At 43.3% G+C, this 19,764-nt stretch overlaps 2 protein-coding genes across 6 annotated transcripts in view; one reads left to right on the forward strand and one right to left on the reverse strand.

Annotated features, from left to right (window-relative positions):
• Positions 1–551: 551 nt before the first annotated feature.
• Positions 552–7,661, forward strand: LOC143641829 (uncharacterized). 5 transcript variants are annotated; one of them, XR_013155523.1, is made up of 2 exons: positions 552–1,110; positions 5,575–5,603. XR_013155523.1 is itself a non-coding variant. In XM_077109700.1 (2 exons), exons 1-2 carry the CDS (start codon positions 593–595, stop codon positions 7,466–7,468), a joined length of 633 nt encoding a protein of 210 aa, XP_076965815.1. In that variant the 5' UTR covers positions 552–592; the 3' UTR covers positions 7,469–7,661. The 5 variants fall into 5 exon arrangements, 2 of the variants coding, with proteins under 2 accessions (XP_076965815.1, XP_076965816.1); XR_013155521.1 differs by lacking the exon at positions 5,575–5,603 and adding an exon at positions 5,532–5,567; XM_077109700.1 differs by lacking the exon at positions 5,575–5,603 and adding an exon at positions 7,354–7,661.
• A 1,798-nt stretch (positions 7,662–9,459) lies between these two features.
• LOC143400788 (MHC class I polypeptide-related sequence B-like) overlaps positions 9,460–19,764 on the reverse strand; it is a 55,078-nt gene continuing 44,773 nt past the window's right edge. Inside the window, exon 6 of the mRNA XM_076857789.1 lies at positions 9,460–9,536. Coding sequence (XP_076713904.1) covers positions 9,527–9,536 — 10 coding nt within the window. The 3' untranslated portion in view covers positions 9,460–9,526. The remainder of the gene's footprint in view (positions 9,537–19,764) is intronic.

Genomic DNA, 19,764 nt, shown 5'->3' on the forward strand with positions numbered 1-19,764 from the left:
AGGGGAGCCGTCTCGGACCTGGTCATAGAAAAAGGTAACTGAGTCTGTGTGTTTATTTCGATCTCGCTAGCTAACTTTTATGCCAAGAACCTCATTAATGAAACCATTGCGCTGGCTGCGTGGTAGAATTGGCGCCCACGAGGGGGGCATTCTAGATTAGCTAGATTGAGTGGGAGCGCACTATAAAGATAAAGAAAAAAGTAAAGATAAAGGAAATAGTGACAATTTGGGTCACAAAAGGAAGTGGTGACAATTTGGGTCACAAAAGTACCTTGAGATATTGAAGGAAAGAGACGTTAAATTAACTAAAATGGGAAATTCAACTTCTGCGGATAAGGAAATGTATCTGACTATTTTAGACAGTATAATTAATCAGAAAGGAAAACAGATAAAGAAAGCTCAGTTATTACAATTCTTAGAGATTGTAGGTAAATATTGTCCTTGGTTTTGTGAACAAGAATCTCCAAATTTACTTACTTGGGAGAAATTAGGAAGAAAGTTGCAAAAGGTCTGTCTTTCAAATGAATTACCTGGAGGCATAGATAATATTCAGAGAACCTGGACGGCCTTGGAAGTTTGTCTTTTTGAATATATGGGCCAGAATTCGTGGCCCCCTGAAGACCTGCTAAAAGGCATTCAACGGGCCATCAAGTCTATTCAAATGGAAAATCCGCCTGAGGCTACGTTAATTCCTTTTCCTTTAAGCCGCTTAAAAACGAAGGCGCTAGGGGCCAGGCCCAAAGTTAAAAATGTAAATTTAAACTTGCAAAATCAGGTTACTCGGCAGGGAGATTATGGAGAGCAACATCAGAAAGGAGATACCTCCGAGGTCCTAGAGAGCCCTCCAAGGGAGGTAGACAATCTTCCTGGAGAGGAAAATCCGGAAGAGATTCCTAGAGGGGCTCAGAGTTCCTCTCAGCCACGTGACTTAGAAGCCCAAATTCAAAATGGTGATAGCGCAGAATCCGACCTTGTCTCAGAGTCAGAGGGAGAAGAATCAGATGTTGAAATTCGGGATTTACAGAGAAATTTCGACAGGCTGCGTTTAACACCGCCTGCCCAGGCTACTCAAATTCGGCCCATACCCGCTAAAAGAACAAAGTTTAACAGGTACGCTGGATTAACGATGACTTTTCTTACCCCATTCCAGCGAGGTATTAAGAAGGCTCAGGAATTGGGGGAGGATACTAGTGGCTTTCAACTTTTTCCCGTTTTTGAGCAAGTTAATGAGCAAGATCAGAGAGTTAGAGTTCATGCTGTAATTCCTTTTAAAACCATTAAGGAACTAAAAGGTGCATGTGAGACGTACGGTCCAAATTCGCCTTTCGTACAGAGTCTGATAGATAATATTTGCTCCCAGCCCCTTCCTCCTAGCGACTGGATTTCTGTAGCCAGATCCTGTCTGAGCGGGGGAGATTTCTTGCTCTGGAGAACTTATTGGACTGATTTTTGTACTGAACAGGCAGAACTGAATAGGAAACGTAATATAGAAACACCAGTCGAAATGTTTTTAGGGACAGGTGAATTTGCTGACTTAGAAAGGCAGTTAAATTATGACTTTGTAATATACAATCAAATAACTGATTGTGCAAAGCGTGCCTGGAGACAAATAGTCTCTAAGGACCAATCCAATTTAGTTCTTACCAAAATCAGGCAAGGTGCCAGTGAACATTATTCAGATTTTGTAGCCCGATTGTACCAGGCTGCAAACAGGTCGATCGGAGATCCAGGAGCCAGTGAATTCATAGTCAGACAACTAGCATTTGAAAACGCAAATAAGTACTGTCAAGATATTCTCCGACCGCACCGTAAGAAAGGCACAGTTTCTGAGTTCATTCGCTTGTGTTCTGATGTGGACTCTACACATTTACAGACTGTAGCTTTAGCCGCAGCCCTAAAAGAAACCTTAAAGCCACAGGATTTAGGGCGAAAACCCCGCGGAAAATGTTACGTTTGTGGGAAAAACAATCATTTTGCGCGGGAGTGTCGCATGCGCAAGTTCAGGACTCCATCTACTGGCGATAATAGATATTGCAGGACTCGATCCCACATGGCGGATCCAGATGGCGCGGATCAGCCCGCCTTCTCGCCATCATTTCCTCCTAGCAGGAGGACAAAAAACTTCCGGTCGGCCCCTCCCCGGGCCGAGCAACAATACGGGGAATTCGAGGAGAGGTCGCACAGTGTGACGTCACTGGCGCCGACCAGGACAGCCCGCGATTTTTTCCGGAGGGATTTTTACCAGAACGTAGATCGCAGACAGTTTTCTTAGGGCCTTCAAGGACAATTGAATTGAGTCCTGAATCAGGACCAGAACAAATCCCTACTGGGATTTTCGGGCCGCTTCCTGATAATACTATAGGTTTAATTTTGGGACGTAATAATTTAAAGGGAGCCATTGAGGTAGTACCTGGTGTGATAGATTCAGATTTTAAAGGACAATTAAAGGTTACTGTAAGATCCAATTATGCCCTAAGGCTCACTCCAAGAGATACATTTGCCCAATTAATTTTATTGCCCTGTGATGCAGGGAGACACCTGCCGGTAGGTTCAGCTTCTAAGCCGCCGGACAGAGTATACTGGTCACAGTTAGTATGACAAGAGCGTCCTTTATTAGAACTTAAAATTAATAATAAAAAATTCCTCGGAATAATTGACACAGGGGCTGATATCTCTGTTCTATCTAGTAGGTTCTGGCCAAGAAACTGGCCTTTACACGTAGCGCCAGCTAACCTAGAGGGCATAGGGCAGATTTCACAGCCCGCTCAAAGTGCCAACTATCTCCATTGGAAAGATTCCGATGGGAACAGTGGAGTATTCAAGCCTTATGTGTTAGAGACTTTACCAGCTAATCTATGGGGGAGAGATATTTTAACCAAAATGGGATTATTATTAGTTACTCCTAACTCTATGAGATCAGTTGAGGAAGTTAGAGATATTTTCCTGGAGATGATAGGGAGACCCTTCAGGAAGAGTATCTGTTTACAAACCAGTCTCCACGACAAAGATTAGTAAATATTCCAAGCCAAAATTTTTATTAGGGGCCCTGAGTACTTCCCCGATCCCTAAGACAGCTGAAAAAATCACTTGGCTCACAGAGGAGCCTATATGGATTTCTCAGTGGCCCATCTCAGGGGAAAAGCTTAAAATAATTCATAGGTTAGTAGAGGAACAACTTCAGGCTGGTCATATAGAACCAACGCTTAGTCCTTGGAACACACCTATTTTTGTTATTAAGAAAAAGTCAGGAAATTGGAGATTGCTGCAGGATTTAAGGGCAATAAATCATGCAATTCAGCCTATGGGATCCTTACAGCCAGGACTTCCCTCTCCCACAGCCATTCCTTTAGATTATAGCTTGATGGTAATAGATTTAAAAGACTGTTTTTTCTCTATAAGGTTACATCCTGGAGATTGTGAGAGATTTGCTTTCACTGTCCCAACAATTAATTTTAAGGAACCTGTTAAAAGATATTGCTGGAAAGTACTCCCACAGGGAATGCGTAATAGTCCTACTCTGTGCCAAAAATACGTAGACCAGGCGATAGATCCCATAAGAAATAGCTTCCCTGATGCATATATTATCCATTTTATGGATGATATATTATTGGCTCATGCTAATCCAGAGGTACTTTCAGAAATTTTTACTCAGTTAGAGACTTCGCTTTCAGCAATGGGTTTATGCATAGCTCCTCAAAAAATTCAAAAAGTGTCTCCTTTTCAATGTCTAGGTCAGATAATTCAAGGACGTACAATCCGTCCTCAAAATCTTCAGATAAGAATTAAGGAGCTACATACCCTTAATGATTTTCAAAAGCTATTAGGAGATATTAATTGGCTGAGGCCATCCTTAAAACTAACTACTTCTGAGTTAAGTCCTTTATTTCAGATATTACAAGGAAATCCCTCTCCAACCTCTCCACGTCAGCTAACTTTAGAGGCTAAAACAGCTTTAAGGAAAGTTGAAAATGCAATTAAAAATGCACAGCTTACTAGAGTTGATCCTAAGGAAATGGTGTATTTATTAATATTTCCAACTGAACATACACCAACAGGAGCCATATGGCAAAAATTAGGAGTTATTGAGTGGATTTATTTATCCCACTCCCCTCAAAAAACATTAATTCCTTTTCATGATTCTATAGCTCAATTAGTAATTAAGGGTAGAACTAGGATTTTACAATTAATTGGATCTGAACCTGATATCATAATTATTCCATTTTCTGTTCAACAGATTAATTGGCTTTTTCAAACTTCTAGCCCATGGCAAATAGCTTTTGCTGATTTTCCTGGCCAGATAGACAGTCACTATCCTCGTGATAAGATTATACAATTTGCATCATTAACGTCACTTATTTTTCCAAAGATTGTACGTGCCCATCCTATAGATGAAGCCTTATCAGTGTTCACTGATGGATCAAGTTCAGGTAAAGCAGGATTTTATAGTCGTGTTCACACAGAGGTAATACAAACTTCTTATACTTCTGCCCAAAGAGCAGAGCTTCAAGCTCTGATTTGTGCCTTAACTTACTTTGCAAATGAGCCTATTAACATTTATTCTGACAGCTTATATGCAGTCGGAGTTACTAAAAATATTGAAACTTCAGTTATTGGGTATACTTCATCACAAGAGTTATTTAAATTATTTCATAATTTACAAAAGGCAGTGCTAATGCGGAAATATCCATGTTTCATAGGACATATACGAGCTCATACTAATCTTCCAGGACCTTTAGCTTCAGGTAATAACAAAATTGACAAACTCGTAGCTTTTTGTCAACAGATGTCTTCATATGACTGTGCACTAGCTTCCCATTCCTTGCATCATCAAAATGCTTCTAGCTTACGTAAAAAATTTAATATTACTAGAGAACAAGCTCGTCAGATTGTAAGCCAATGCCCTAAATGTGTTATTCACACTCCATCTCTGCCATCAGGGGTAAATCCCCGTGGATTAAAACCAAATAAAATCTGGCAAATGGACGTAACTCATATTCCTCAATTTGGTAAGCAGTGTTATGTGCATGTCATAGTGGACACTTATTCTAGATTTATTTTTGCCACAGCACGTACTAAGAAAAATTCTCAAAATGTAATTTCTCATTGCCTAGCAGCTTTTTCTGTTTTAGGATGCCCTATACAGATTAAAACAGATAATGCTCCAGCTTATGTGAGCTCTTCTTTTCAACAATTTTGTCAAGAGTTTAAAATTAATCATAAAACAGGAATTCCTTATAACCCCCAAGGTCAAGCCATTGTAGAACGAGCTCATTTATCTATTAAACTTCAATTACAAAAATTAAAAAGGGGGGATAAGCTTATGACTCCCCAAAATAGCCTTAATCATGCCTTGTTTGTTTTAAATTTTTTAAACTGTGACGCAGAAGGTCACACTGCTGCTGAGAGACAAATGTCTCCCTCAGTAACAGGCCCTTTAGGCAGAGTTTTGTGGAAAGATTTACAAACCGGTCAGTGGAAGGGCCCAGACCCGGTGATTATATGGGGCAGAGGGCATGCTTGTATTTTCCCAGAAAATTCTTCTCGTCCTATTTGGGTGCCTGAACGTACTATCAGACATGGAAGAGATAGAACCCAGATTCAAGTGACTGAGGATCGACCCAGAGGAGCCCCCATCCAGAAGGAGGAGATATCGGAAAAGGATAAAAAAAGACCAGATTGACCCAGCCAAAAAGCTGATTTCATGGAAAGACGTGAAGAAGCTAACAACCCAGGCTTCCCGAATACTTCGAGACCTAGGAAAAAACAGGACCCCGGTGATGATGGTAACAACAGTAATTGCCCTACTGGGCTGTCAGGTAAAGGGGGATCAAGTAGACACTTACTGGACATATTTCCCAGATCCACCCCTGGTACACCCAGCTGTGTGGACTGGAAAATCTATTCCAGTATTTACTAATGACTCATTCATGATGGGAGGATTTACAGATACTCATATTACTCCCAATCATGTGACTAGATTTAATTATTCTGGCTATAGTGCCCAATTACCCTTGTGTTGGTCCCACGATAAACATGCTGGCTGTCTAAAAGTATCATTTGAAGAAAAGACAGCGATTGGTAGACCTATACTGACAAATAATTCTATTTATGGAGATTTATAACCTAATACTAGATCAGTAATTAAGATGGGACTTTCCCATAATAAGCCAGTCATTTCTACAAAATCTCCACAGATACACCACTCTCCAAATAGTTCTACAATTGAGATTGGCACCTTTCCTAAATGGATGGATTGTATAAATCCCTTTCCTGTACAACATAAGGTGTCTAAAGATAGTGGGTATATTTTAGACTGGTCTCCAAAAATTGATAAGAGACAATTACGTAGAAATTCTGCTATGACACCTGCAGGATTTGTTAGTAACATTTTGACTTATAGTAAAGGTGGTGTTCAAAAAGATATTTGGTATTTAATTGCTGCCTCAGAATTCTTACATTTTACAGACAAACCCTTACCAAGATTTATTGGCAAGAACTGTAAAGAGGGATCTTGCTATGGCTTACGAGCTTGTGTCCAATCTCCTTATGTTTTAATTATTGGAAATGTAAAAGTTAAATGGATAGATGACAGATATATTGTTACTTGTAAAAAATGTAACCTAACCAATTGTATTACTAGGTATAATGGAGGAAAAGGAGTGCTGATACTTCATCAGCCCTCTTTCGTTTTATTACCTGCTAATATTTCAGAGCCATGGTATGCTGATGCTGGTTTACAAGTCTTACAGCAAATTCATGCCCAGCTGGCAAGACCTAAACGTGCTATTGGAGTTATAATTGTTGGTGTTTTGGCGCTAGTCTCTTTTATTGCATCAACTGTCTCTGCATCTCTGACATTGTCTCAGAATATTCAGCATGCAAAATTTCTTAATAATTTAGCTCAAAATACTTCCAAGGCTCTGCGTAATCAAGTAAATATTGATGAAAAGATTGAAACTAAATTAAACGCCTTAGAGGCAACTGTTATTGACATAGGTAATGAACTTTCAGCCTTTAAATTTAAAGAAAGGCTTAAATGCCATGCTAATTATAAGTATGTGTGTGTTACAGCTGCCAAGTACAATGCTTCTCTCTGGGATTGGGAGAAGGTTAAAAACCATTTGTTAGGTATTTGGCAAAATAGTAATAATAGCTTGGATATTCTGGAACTTCATCACCATATCCAAGACATTCAAAATAATAGAGCTGATTTTTCAGATCCTTCTTCTTTGGCTAACCAAATATTGAAGGAGTTAAATGGATTCAACCCTGGAAATATTCTCAAACACTCGGCCTGGTACATTATTGGATTATTCTCTTTGCTGCTAATTCTTTATTGCGTTGTAATTGTAGGATGGCGAGTCTTCAGAACAAGAATGCAGAAACTCCAGAGAGTGAACCGCGGCCTCATTTTTGCGAAAAGAAAGGGGGAATATGTCGGAAGCCATTCTCACACGTGACTGGGTGACTCCCGGTTAGGGTCTGAGGCGCTCTGGCTGTGTCGGAGCTTTCCCGGCCCTCTCCTGATGAGAGAACCTGTCCGTGTGGGGGTGTAACTGACCACTGACCCCGGAGGCCCAATCACTGACCCTGACCTTGGAGTGCGGCCCCCCTTCAACCTTCATTGGATGGAATTATCCCCTGAATTTCTTGCTCCCCAATAAAAGGCTACTCCCTGGTGTGCTCTCTCTCTCTCTCTCCTGCTAGCCCTGAGTAATCCTTGCTGCCCTGCCGGGCGGTTAGAGGAGGGAACCAGAGAGGGGAGCCGTCTCGGACCTGGTCATAGAAAAAGGTAACTGAGTCTGTGTGTTTATTTCGATCTCGCTAGCTAACTTTTATGCCAAGAACCTCATTAATGAAACCATTGCGCTGGCCGCGTGGTAGATCCTATGATGAACCAGACAGACAGGTCCTGCCGTCAAGTGGCTCACAGTGCAGACATGGAGGCAGAAGATAAGCAAGCAGGTGGGCAAAGGGCTGCAGGCCACTTCAGTGGTGACCTTTGTTCTGAGCAACCTGGGAGGACAAGGCAGGAAATGGGACTGGGCTATCCACCATGAGAAGGTTCCTTCCCACCCAAAACTCAAATTCTTTGTGAACTGAAGGCCACAGTTTTCAGCCTTACCCCACAACCCATCTATTGGGGAAGGGAATTGTTCTCCAAAAATTTCCATATGATTCCCCCAATTTCACCCCTGGATGAGGCCCTGAGTCTCTCCCACCTCCTAAAGGGGAAAATCTCCCTGAAAACACCCTACCTCACTCTCTGTTTTCTTTTCTGGAAGATTGGGGCAATGTTCCAACCCATCCATCACTGATTCCAATCACTGGGAACTTCTGGATTGTCCTCAGAGGCAGAATGTCCCGTGGCTGAGTGGTCAAGTTGGGGTTGGTATTGTGAACTCGTTCCCTGGACTTAGCACCTCTGATGTGCCAGGCAAGGTGCTGGGCTGTGAGGGGGGTCATGGTTTCTACCCTGTGTGTACCCTCCCTGGGTGACTGTGAAGTCCATACTGTCATCTTGGCCTAACTCCACAGTATCAAGCCACACTTCCCATTGGCTCCCCTTGGGGAGCTTTCCAAGCCTACCCATGCCCTCCCACCCATCAGAGGTGATGATTTATTTAGTCTGGGGCAGGGCCCAGACAGCTGTCTGTTTCACAGCTTCCCAGGTTGAGGTGCTCCCCAAGCAGTCCACGTGGAGAATCAATGGCAGGCAGAAGAGCCAAGCACATTTCAGAGGCAGCTCAGTTACATGAAGTGAAGAAATAGGGTCTTTGGAGGGAGAATCTGAGGTGCAATCAGGTCCAGCTTCCTGGACACAGAGATGTTCTGCTGTGCCCATGCAGGAAAAGCATCCCAAGAATAAGGAAGAGCATGTGCAAAGTGTGCCAGTGTGTTTCTGGAGCAAGGTGATAGAGGCAGGAGGGAAGGGGACCAGGCTGGAGAAGTAAGTGCATTAGCCCAGGAAAGGGGGGAACTATAGGCAACATACAGTGTATGTGTCCATGACATTGGATGGACTCGGTTTCAGTGGTAAAGGTGCTGGTGGGGAGGCTCCTATGGCATCCTAGAAAGCTTTCGTGTGGCCAGGGTGCTTCCACCAGAGGCTGCCTCAACCGGCAACCAGCCCAAGAGCAAGCCCCAGTCTGACCCGAGCACTGGGAGCATCAAACCTAGAATGGAGAGGGGTCTGGATCCTGGATTGTGGGTGGGTCACATCCTGTGATGATCTTGACCTCTCAGTCCCAACTCCAGGGCCATCTGTGTCAGGACCCCTACCCACTTTGAGTCGTAAACCCTGAACCCACCTAAGAGCATCCAGACCTTTTGTGTCTAAACAACAGGGCAGGATTAACCTCATGTGTTCAGAGTCCATTGCCTGGTTTTTAGATTCCATATTAATTTCTTGCTTCTGAATATTTTTCAGATTCTATTTTCAATTTAAGACTAGTCCTCGTATCAACAGGCTCTTTGCAAAGTGGAAATGTATCTGGTTAACAAGTGTGTTGGAGAAACCTCGACTTCATGGGAATCTGAAAGAAAGAGATTAAAGCAAGAAAGTGCAACTTTCCCCCTATTTTTAAAGAATTATTTTATCATTAAAGTTATTTTTCAGTGAAAGCCAGAAGATGGTGAGAAGCCCCCCACCACCCCAACATAATGGGAGGCAGTGTGTCATTGAAAATGTAGCAACAAGCACCAAGATCTTTCTAAAAGGCAGCCTCTGGCCCCCTCCTCCAGCTGCAGAGCAGCATCTTGAACATGGAAGGTGAGGGACGCACAGAGATGATGCTCCCTATAGCATTAAATATGAACCACCAAATGTGTGGTGACCTAAATGTCCACCCAAGTGAAAAATAAAAAAGCATTGTGACATCTAAAAGAGACTATTACACAGTCATTCCAATGTTTGGGCAGGGGGACTACATGAAAGCATAATTCTTTCATAATAGTAATTGAAAAGGAAAAAAAGGTACAAAATTCCATAGCAAATATGATGTCAAGTGCCAAAGAAAAACAGGCACAGGATAGACTTAAAATAGCAAAATACCCTCCAGTTACATTGATGGAAATGAAGGGTCCTCATTGGTCTCATTTTGTGGCTCCCCTCCTCTGCCCTCTCCCAGTACCATTTCTATACTTTCTAAGAAATTATGATTTCCCCTGAACACTGAACCTCTCTATAGCATGGAGGTCAGCCTGGAGGTGGGTCCTAGTTCCTCCAGTCCATCAGCCCTGTGCTTTGGACAAATCACCTCCTTTTCTGAGATTCATTTTCCTCATCTGAAAAGGGGTCCTAATTTTCCTTATAGGCCACCATGGGGAAATTAGAACTGAATCAAGGTGTCAAGTCCTTGGACCAGCCTGAGCACTGGTCAGCCCATAACACCTGGTCCACAGACTTATGATCATTTTCTAAAATTAGATATTTTTATGTGTCCTTGGCTTTCTTTCACTATAATAATACCCAAGACAATTAACTTATAAAGACAGGAGGTTTATTTGGCCTCATGGTTTCAGAGGTTGCAGTGCATGCCCAGTTGGCCCTGTTACAGATCATGGTGCGGAGCTAGTGATAGAGAAGGCTGGGATCTGCCCTTGCTATCTCCTTCCTGGCCTGTCAGATGATCCTGCTCCAAGAGTCGGGAAGAGATTGTTCTAGAATTCCCATATAACTGTGTCCTTCTCTGGTATATGGAAGTCTTGGGTCTCCCCAGGGCCCTCTGGGGTAAATCTTAATTCCTTGTCTGACATTCAAGGATCAGTAGTCTTGGGATAAAGTCTCTGCCCCAGCCCTGGACCCTTCACCCTTCTAGCTACAGTGAGCACCGTTAATTTTGCCTAAATGATGGGATGTTTCTTTCTGCTGGACCCTTCCCCATGTGAACCAGCTGTCAGACTCCTATTCATGCTCCCTCCAGAATCCCAAGAGCCAAGACCTCTTAGAACATGCCCCACGCAGATCCCCTACCCACTGGGACCCTTGTGGGCAACTCAACCCTGCTGTGGCACATTGACTCCACCTGCCTAGTAAGCTTTTTCCCATCAGAGCACATGGTGTGGTTCCTTGTCCCCACGTTTAGTTGAACATCTATTTAGTCCTACATGTATGTGTACCATCTCCTGCACTGTGGATTTAAAAGCACATTCATGTGTCATCCCCCAAAATTATTTATTGAGCACCTGTATATTCCACTCACTGTTCCAGGCTGCCACAGCTGTCCTGGCCACAGGTGTGGTGGCTTGCATGGGACTTGGCTTCCCTGAGCATCTCGCCTCTCTGTGCATGGGAGATTTTCAGTTTGGGTGCATGCAAGAGCATGCATGCACACACACATACACACAAGCACACATACACATACCCACACACACCCACATGCACAGTCTATACTGTACAGCCTAGAACGTGAGTGATTAGCTTATAACATTGAAGTCTTGAGTCCTTTCAACATATTGTGTACCAACTGTTTGCCAAGCACCCTGTTTATGAAGAGAGCCTCATCTCCTGAACCTTTATGTCAAATGCTGCAGGATCCACCAAAGAAATAAGAAATGATCCACCAGGCATGGTGGTGCATGCCTGTAATCCCAACTGCTCGGGAGGCTGAGGCAAGCAGATCACAAGTTCAAGGCCAGCCTCAGCAATTTAGAGAGGTCCTAAGCAACTTATTGAAACCCTGTCTCTAAATAAAAAATAAAGAGGACTGGGAGGTGGGGATGTGGCTAAGCACCCCTGGGTTCAATCCCCAGTACCAAAAAAGAGTGAGAGGGAAAGAAGAAATGAGATGCTCCTGGAGGAGGCAGTGCTGCTCTGTCCAGCCTCCCCCACCTCCAGCATACACCATATTCGCTGACCCCCTGGCCATTACCTCAGAGACCCAGCAACCTCCCTCCCATCAGCACTCCAAAGGAGATACCAATCCAATGAGCCTTTGCAGTGTCTTGTAAATCTGGGCCCTAATGAGGCAAGCACCTCTGATCTCTTGGTAATTAGGCTTCAAGTGGCCTCCATAACTCAGCAGCTAATTACCTCACCAGCTCTGTCAGCTTGGGCTTCCAAGGAAAACAGCCTATTTCCCTGGCAGAATGGCCCATAAAAATCCCTGAAACACACGGATTTACTGTATTTATTTATTGGTATTTGGAGAAATATACCTGGTACCCAGAGGCCAGAGAAATATACCTGGTACCCATAGTTTTGAAATGCAGATGCTTAAAATGAAAAAGAATGATAAGAGTTGGCAGGCTCCAGCTCTCCAGATAGCAGAAAAGATGTCATTGTAATAATTATTAGATTCAATGTGATATGACAGAAGCCATGTGAAGCAGAGGCTGGCAAGGTCCCTGACCCCAGTTCCATGTCCCCAGCAGTCTGATTCCATCACTGGGCCTTGGAACTTGCTGTTCTCTCTGCCTGGCACTCTGTTCCATGCAGGCCCTGGCAGGGAGACTCATCTCATGGTTGAGTTAGTTGTGAGATTAAGCAGCACATCCTCCTGACACTGTCCCCTGTCCAGGCATGCCATTCCCACCTGCTGAGGAGTTCTCATAGAAGTTTCTCCACCACCCCATCTCTGAAAATAAGTTGCTAATCAACTGTGGACTTGGCTATTGAGTTTCTTCCCCAGATAATGGAAGCCTTTGTCCCTCTCCATCTCCTCTGTGTTCATGATGCTGAGCTTTGGACAGAAACATAGTGGAAAGTCAGGGCACATGGTATTTGTTGAATGAGTAAATGATCAGGAGTCACAGAGGGCCATGGCAACCCCTGGCTTCTGGTCTCCTCTCTTCTTCTGCCTTCAGCCCCAGAAACCATGCAGCCCACTCTTTCTTAGTACATATGGGGAGACTAAGGTTTGGAGTGTCCTGGGGCCACACTGTGTGCTTGTAGAGGGTAGAAAACAGAATCAAAGTGGCAGAGTGGGAGAAAAGTGGAATTTGGAGTCCCACCACTCTCTTGGGGACCTGGGCTCTGTCTCTTCACTTGACCTCTCAGGAAATCAATCTCCTCCTACTCCCATCACATCTAGGGGAGCACATGCAAAGCACACTTGGCACACAGTGGGTCCTCAGCAAATGATTCCTCAGGCCAGAAGCAGTGATGAGCACTGTATACTAGCTTGTCATTTCCTCCTGACAACAGATACTGAGAGGAATCACCCTTCCAGAGAGCATGACAGGCTCAGAGGCATTTGTCACCACCGGAGGCTAACCAGCCAATGGGAGATCCTGACTGAACCTGGCTACTCTGACATCAGAAGCTGAGTTATCTGTCATTTCTCCTGCAATGGAGGCTCCTTAATCTTTAAAATGGAAAATCCAGGCTTGTGGTCATCCTGCAAACCCCTGGGGAGTCCTGGGAAGATGATTGGAGTATGGCATGGTGGGTGGATGAAAGGGGGGAGAGAAGGAGGATGGCTGAGTGGGCAAATGGATAGATGGATAGGCAGATGGACAGATGGACTGATGGATGGATGCATGGATAAAAAAATAATTGGATGGATGAATGGATGGATAAATGGATGGATGGATGGATGGATGGATGGATGGATGGGCAGATGGACTGATGGATGAATGGATGGATTGATGATTGATGGATGTATGGGCTAATGAATGGATGGATAGATTGACAGATGGATAGACAGACTGATGAATGGATGAATGGAGAGATGGATGAATAGCTGGATGGACAGATGGACAGATGAACGGATGGATCGGTGCATGAGTGAGTGAAGCAGTGGGTATATGGCTGGGTAGATGAGTGGATGGGGTAAAAGGGTGGATCTAGGGATAGATAGGAGGACAGGTGAGGGGACAGTGGTTGTGTATATGATGGATTGGTGGATGAGGGTATGGAGAGTGGTGTGTGTCTGAACTGAGGGATGAATTGAGTGATGGGTAGAGGAAGGAAGGTAGGTGAGCTGATTCTCTGAATACCATAAGCTTTGTTTTTCCCTCCAAAAGCCATTTCTTCCTGTGACTGGCAGTGGTCCCCTCCAATCCCTTGCTCTCTACAGACATTTCCTGTGTAGGCAGGTTTTCAGGACTCCTGCTGGGCCTGCCCTGTGCACACCCCTCTACAGAGAAGAGGAGAGGCAGATCCTCAAGGCTCTGGATAAGGAGATCCAGAGGGAGTCTCTTGGGCTTCTCTATGAACACATCCAAGCACATCCTAGAACCAGGGGACCCACACACTATGCATTCTAGAATGTACTTCCCCCAGACAAACTAATGAGGAGGAAATTTTATTTTATTTCCTCTGTTTTGTGTCAAAAACTGTCTATCCTGAGGTCCTTTCCCTGTCTGATAAAGCTCTTCCCAAACATACCTTCATTCTGCTTTTAGGCTAGAAACATAGGTCAATGAATCACCCTTAAGTTTCCATGGGTACACAACCCCTGGGTTCATATGTGTCTGGAATGGATGGGGTCGGGTGAGGTGTGGAAGCAGCCTAGAGATGGGAATCCCCATTGGTACAACCCCTGAAAGAGTGCTGTGGACCACTGGCATCCTCCTGTTAGGAAAGGCCACCTGGAGCTGCATGTTGGGAAGAGAACCCTTTTAGGTTGCCATTGCTGGAAGGTGGGAACCCTGGTGATCATGGCTTATATATTAGGGGCCCCACATATTAGCACAGGGGAAGAGGAGTCTCCTATTGGGTTGCCAAAGGTTTCCTCCTTGCCCTGGCCAAGTGGGCAGGATGACAGCTCTGAGCTGGACACAGCAGGCTCTCCTGCAGACTGAACCACCTACCCAAGTCTGGGACTCAGTCTCCCCCTCTGAAAAATGGGGGCATTTCTCAGACTCATCTCATAGCACTATGAGCAGGGTAAGCAGTAAAAGGAGCATGCCTGGCACATAGTAAGTGCTCACCAAATCCTCTTCCATATCATGACCCCTCCTACAAAGCCTCCAGTGTTCACTGAGCTCACCACATTGCCAGGTGGCCTCAAGCAAGCTCTTCCCCTGATCTGTAACTCTGTTTCCCCATTTGAAAAGTAATGGAGCTGACCCCCATGATGTTCCATGATCCTTATTGCTTTGCCATCTCTGGTTTGAAGTTCTGTCACTTGAATTCCATGCATAAATAGCATCCCAAAGCCCATATTATTCATTATATGAATGATATACTTTTGACCCATCGTGATTCAGACATACTTTTTCAAATCTATGCTTATTTCTCTTGCCAATATGGGTCTATGCATAGTAACTTTTTCCATATTTAGGCAGTTTGATTGATGGAAGTACAACTTGACCACAAATTTTACAGATTAGAACCGATGTTTACATACTCTCAATGCCTTTAAAAAGTTAATGGGAGATATTAACTGGCTAAGACCTAGCTTACAGTTAGTAATCTACTGCAGATGTGAGCCCTTTGTTTGATACATTATGTGGAGATCTCTCTCCAGCCTCTCCTTGACAGCTCACAGCAAAAGCAAAAGCTGCCTTATCAAAAGTTGAAACTGCTATCAAGATTGCACAATTTACTAGAATTAATTTACAGAAACCTATACACCTTTTGATATTTGCTACTTCTCATATGCCCACGTGGGCTATATGGCAGTCTTCAGGAGTTATCAATTTGATAACCAGTAACTTTAAACAATGGACTTTCTTCAGACCTACAGAAAGCTCCTAACATTGCACATTGCAACTGTACATTGAAACTGCAGAAAACTGCACAAATGTTGCTAGTCCTGTAACTTTCTGAGTACAAAGAATAATGTTTGCATAGTCTTTAACCTGATGATGAGACATATATAAATAAAAATTGCTGATGTACCTGTTTAGACCTGCTTCTCCATAAGAGAGCAGAGCTCCACCCAACTCCGGTTTTATCTTCAAAAGCATCTGTGTGCATGAGTCTTTATTTTTCTTTTCTGTTTTTAATGTATTATATCTTTTTTTAAAAAATGCCTTTGTTTATTTATTATTTTTATGTGGTGCTTAGAATTGAACACAGTGCCTCACACAAGTGCTCTACCACTGAGCAACAACCCTAGCCCCGAGTTTTTATTTTTCTTATTCACCCTTTGCCCCTCAATAGAACCTGCTCATTTGGCGGTTCTGGTTGTGGCACCAGGGCCTGGGTGGATGGCCAGGGCGTAGACCTGTAGGCTCCCAGCTGACATCCTCCTTGCCCAGGAGCTGCTGGAAACTGCTTTAATGGGGACTTGCAGGCAGATGTGTGAGGGGAACTGTTTGCTAGAGCCTCAAGGCAGGACAAGGGAAGATTTCCAGGCCTTGACAGTCTGTGGGCAGAACAGGATGGTGGCAGGGAGAGGAAGACATCAAGGGCCTTCAACTCACAGTAGTTTATGCATTGTTTGTTGAGCCCCTACCATGCACTGCCCCAGTCCAGCTGCAGCAAAATAACCGGGGGGTGACGAGCAACTTGTGTAGATTGATACAGCAGGAGTGGGAGCCATTTATTGTAGGACAACAGAGGTATTTATACATTCCACACAGCTTATCTTAATTAACATAAACTAGATACAGCAGCCAACCAATAAGAAATCTCCACACTTAATGGCTCGCTGGTGTTACTTCATAAACCACTCCCTCTGGCAAAATGCCAGGCGCCATCCTTACTTGTTTACACACTCTAACAATGCACCATGGGAATGTAGCCTAAATGTGGATTCCAGCAGACAAGCAACCCAAGCAAAGGGTCTGAGGCAGGGGCAGACTTGGTACATTTGAGGCTGTGCAGGAAGTTGAGGGTGGCCCAAGCAAGGATGCATACGAGAATAGCTTCACCAGATGAGGCAGTTTAGGAGATGATTTAATTATTTCCCTTGTGCTTCACCTGTCATGCAAGCTCTTTTACATTACAGACGAAGCATCTGAAGGTCAGAGAAGAGAAGGAATTTCCAGGTCTGATGGGCAATGCATGACAGAGCTGGGATTCTAACCCAGGTCTGCCTCTAGAGAAGTTTACCTGTCCCTTATAGCATTACTTTATGACAAGTCCAGACCCACTCAATCTCAAACCAATGTTTCCTATAGTGTCAAAGCTAAAGGGGACCTCAAAAGGCCCTCAGAGTCACCTTGTTAATGGCACATAATGGGAAAACTGAGCCAGGGATGGGGGAAGGGCATGTTACTTGCTTAGGATCAGGTGTGACAGACTAAATCCTTGTGTGACTTCCACAAGTACATTGAAGGCTACCACAATTAGTGAAAACCAATGTCATTTTCCCAGAGCCACACCAAAACAGGATTTGCGAATTGTTTGGTGGGCACATTCTTTGAAGACCATGGTTCTGCAGTGCCTTGAGTTGACAAAATGCTGCCTTCTGCACCTGCTTTGGAAAGTCACAGATACATGAGTCATATAAGGCTCTGATAAGTCCTTCTGCAAAGTAATTTTCTAATATTTCTTTAACCCAGCACTTCCAACATTCATTTGAACATATAATGAATAAGTGTGACCAGAATGGAGACATTTCAGAAGTGATCTTGGGAGAGACTGGTCTTGGTAACAGAAGTTTCAAGTGGTCTTGCTGATCTTGGAAAAAAGAATTCTGTGTATATTTTGGAGACCGAGTAAGATGGTGAAGGGATGGAGAGAGATTTAAAGGACCAAAGGGCTATTTCTTTTTTTTTTTTTTTTTTTTTTGTTGGTTGTTCAAAACATTACATAGTTCTTTTTTTTTTTTTTTGCATTTTTTTTATTGTTGGTTGTTCAAAACATTACATAGTTCTTGATATATCATATTTCACACTTTGATTCAAGTGGGTTATGAACTCCCATTTTTACCCCGTATACAAATTGCAGAATCACATCAGTTACACTTCCATTGATTTATATATTGCCATACTAGGGTCTGTTGTATTCTGCTGCCTTTCCTATCCTTTACTATCCTCCTCCCCTCCCCTCCCCTCCCCTCTTCTCTCTCTACCCACTCTACTGCAGTTCATATCTCCCCCTTGTATTATTTTTCCCTTTCCCCTCGCTACCTCTTGTATGTAATTTTGTATACCCCTGAGGGTCTCCTTCCATTTCCATGCAATTTCCCTTCTCCCTCCCTTTCCCTCCCACCTCTCGTCCCTGTTTAATGTTAATCTTCTTCTCATGCTCTTCGTCCCTACTCCGTTCTTAGTTACTCTCCTTATATCAAAGAAGACATTTGGCATTTGTTTTTTAGGGATTGGCTGGCTTCACTTAGCATAATCTGCTCTAATGCCATCCATTTCCCTCCAAATTCTATGATTTTGTCATTTCTTAATGCAGAGTAATACTCCATTGTGTATAAATGCCACATTTTTTTTATCCATTCGTCTATTGAAGGGCATCTAGGTTGGTTCCACAGTCTTGCTATTGTGAATTGTGCTGCTATGAACATGGATGTAGCAGTGTCCCTGTAGCATGCTCTATTTAGGTCTTTAGGGAATAGACTGAGAAGGGGAATAGCTGGGTCAAATGGTGGTTCCATTCCCAGCTTTCCAAGAAATCTCCATACTGCTTTCCAGATTGGCTGCACCAATTTGCAGTCCCACCAACAATGAACAAGTGTACCCTTTTCCCCACATCCTCGCCAGCACTTGTTGTTGTTTGACTTCATAATGGCTGCCAATCTTACTGGAGTGAGATGGTATCTTAGGGTGGTTTTGATTTGCATTTCTCTGACTGCTAGGGATGGTGAGCATTTTTTCATGTACTTGTTGATTGATTGTATGTCCTCCTCTGAGAAGTGTCTGTTCATGTCTTTGGCCCATTTGTTGATTGGGTTATTTGTTATCTTGTTGTCTAATTTTTTGAGTTCTTTGTATACTCTGGATATTAGGGCTCTATCTGAAGTGTGAGGAGTAAAGATTTGTTCCCAGGATGTAGGCTCCCTATTTACCTCTCTTATTGTTTCTTTTGCTGAGAAAAAACTTTTTAGTTTGAGTAAGTCCCATTTGTTGATTCTAGTTATTAACTGTTGTGCTATGGGTGTCCTATTGAGGAATTTGGAGCCCGACCCCACAGTATGTAGATCGTAGCCGACTTTTTCTTCTATCAGACGCCGTGTCTCTGATTTGATATCAAGCTCCTTGATCCATTTTGAGTTAACTTTTGTGCATGGCAAGAGAAAGGGATTCAGTTTCATTTTGTTGCATATGGATTTCCAGTTTTCCCAGCACCATTTGTTGAAGATGCTATCCTTCCTCCATTGCATGCTTTTAGCCCCTTTATCAAATATAAGATAGTTGTAGTTTTGTGGATTGATTTCTGTGTCCTCTATTCTGTACCATTGGTCCACCCGCCTGTTTTGGTACCAGTACCATGCTGTTTTTGTTACTATTGCTCTGTAGTATAGTTTGAAGTCTGGTATCGCTATACCGCCTGATTCACCCTTCCTGCTTAGCATTGTTTTTGCTATTCTGGGTCTTTTATTTTTCCATATGAATTTCATGATTGCTTTCTCTGTTTCTATAAGAAATGCCATTGGGATTTTGATTGGCATTGCATTAAACCTATAGAGAACTTTTGGTAATATCGCCATTTTGATGATGTTAGTTCTGCCTATCCATGAACAGGGTATATTTTTCCATCTTCTAAGATCTTCTTCTATTTCTCTCTTTAGGGTTCTGTAGTTTTCATTGTATAAGTCTTTCACCTCTTTTGTTAGGTTGATTCCCAAGTATTTTATTTTTTTTGAGGATATTGTGAATGGAGTGGTTGTCCTCATTTCCATTTCAGAGGATTTGTCGCTGATATACAGGAATGCCTTTGATTTATACGTGTTGATTTTATATCCTGCCACTTTG

This window comes from Callospermophilus lateralis, chromosome 6 (assembly GCF_048772815.1).
Source record: "Callospermophilus lateralis isolate mCalLat2 chromosome 6, mCalLat2.hap1, whole genome shotgun sequence".
In the NCBI taxonomy this organism is placed as follows: Eukaryota; Metazoa; Chordata; class Mammalia; order Rodentia; family Sciuridae; genus Callospermophilus; species Callospermophilus lateralis.

Excerpts from the sequence above, each read along its gene's own strand:
- LOC143641829 (XM_077109700.1), top strand. The coding sequence starts at position 593 with ATGGGCCAGAATTCGTGGCCCCCTGAAGACCTGCTAAAAGGCATTCAA. Across the intron at positions 1,111-7,353 it reads AAAAGAACAAAGTTTAACAG|GATGGCGAGTCTTCAGAACA; the intron begins GTACGCTGGATT and ends TTGTAATTGTAG.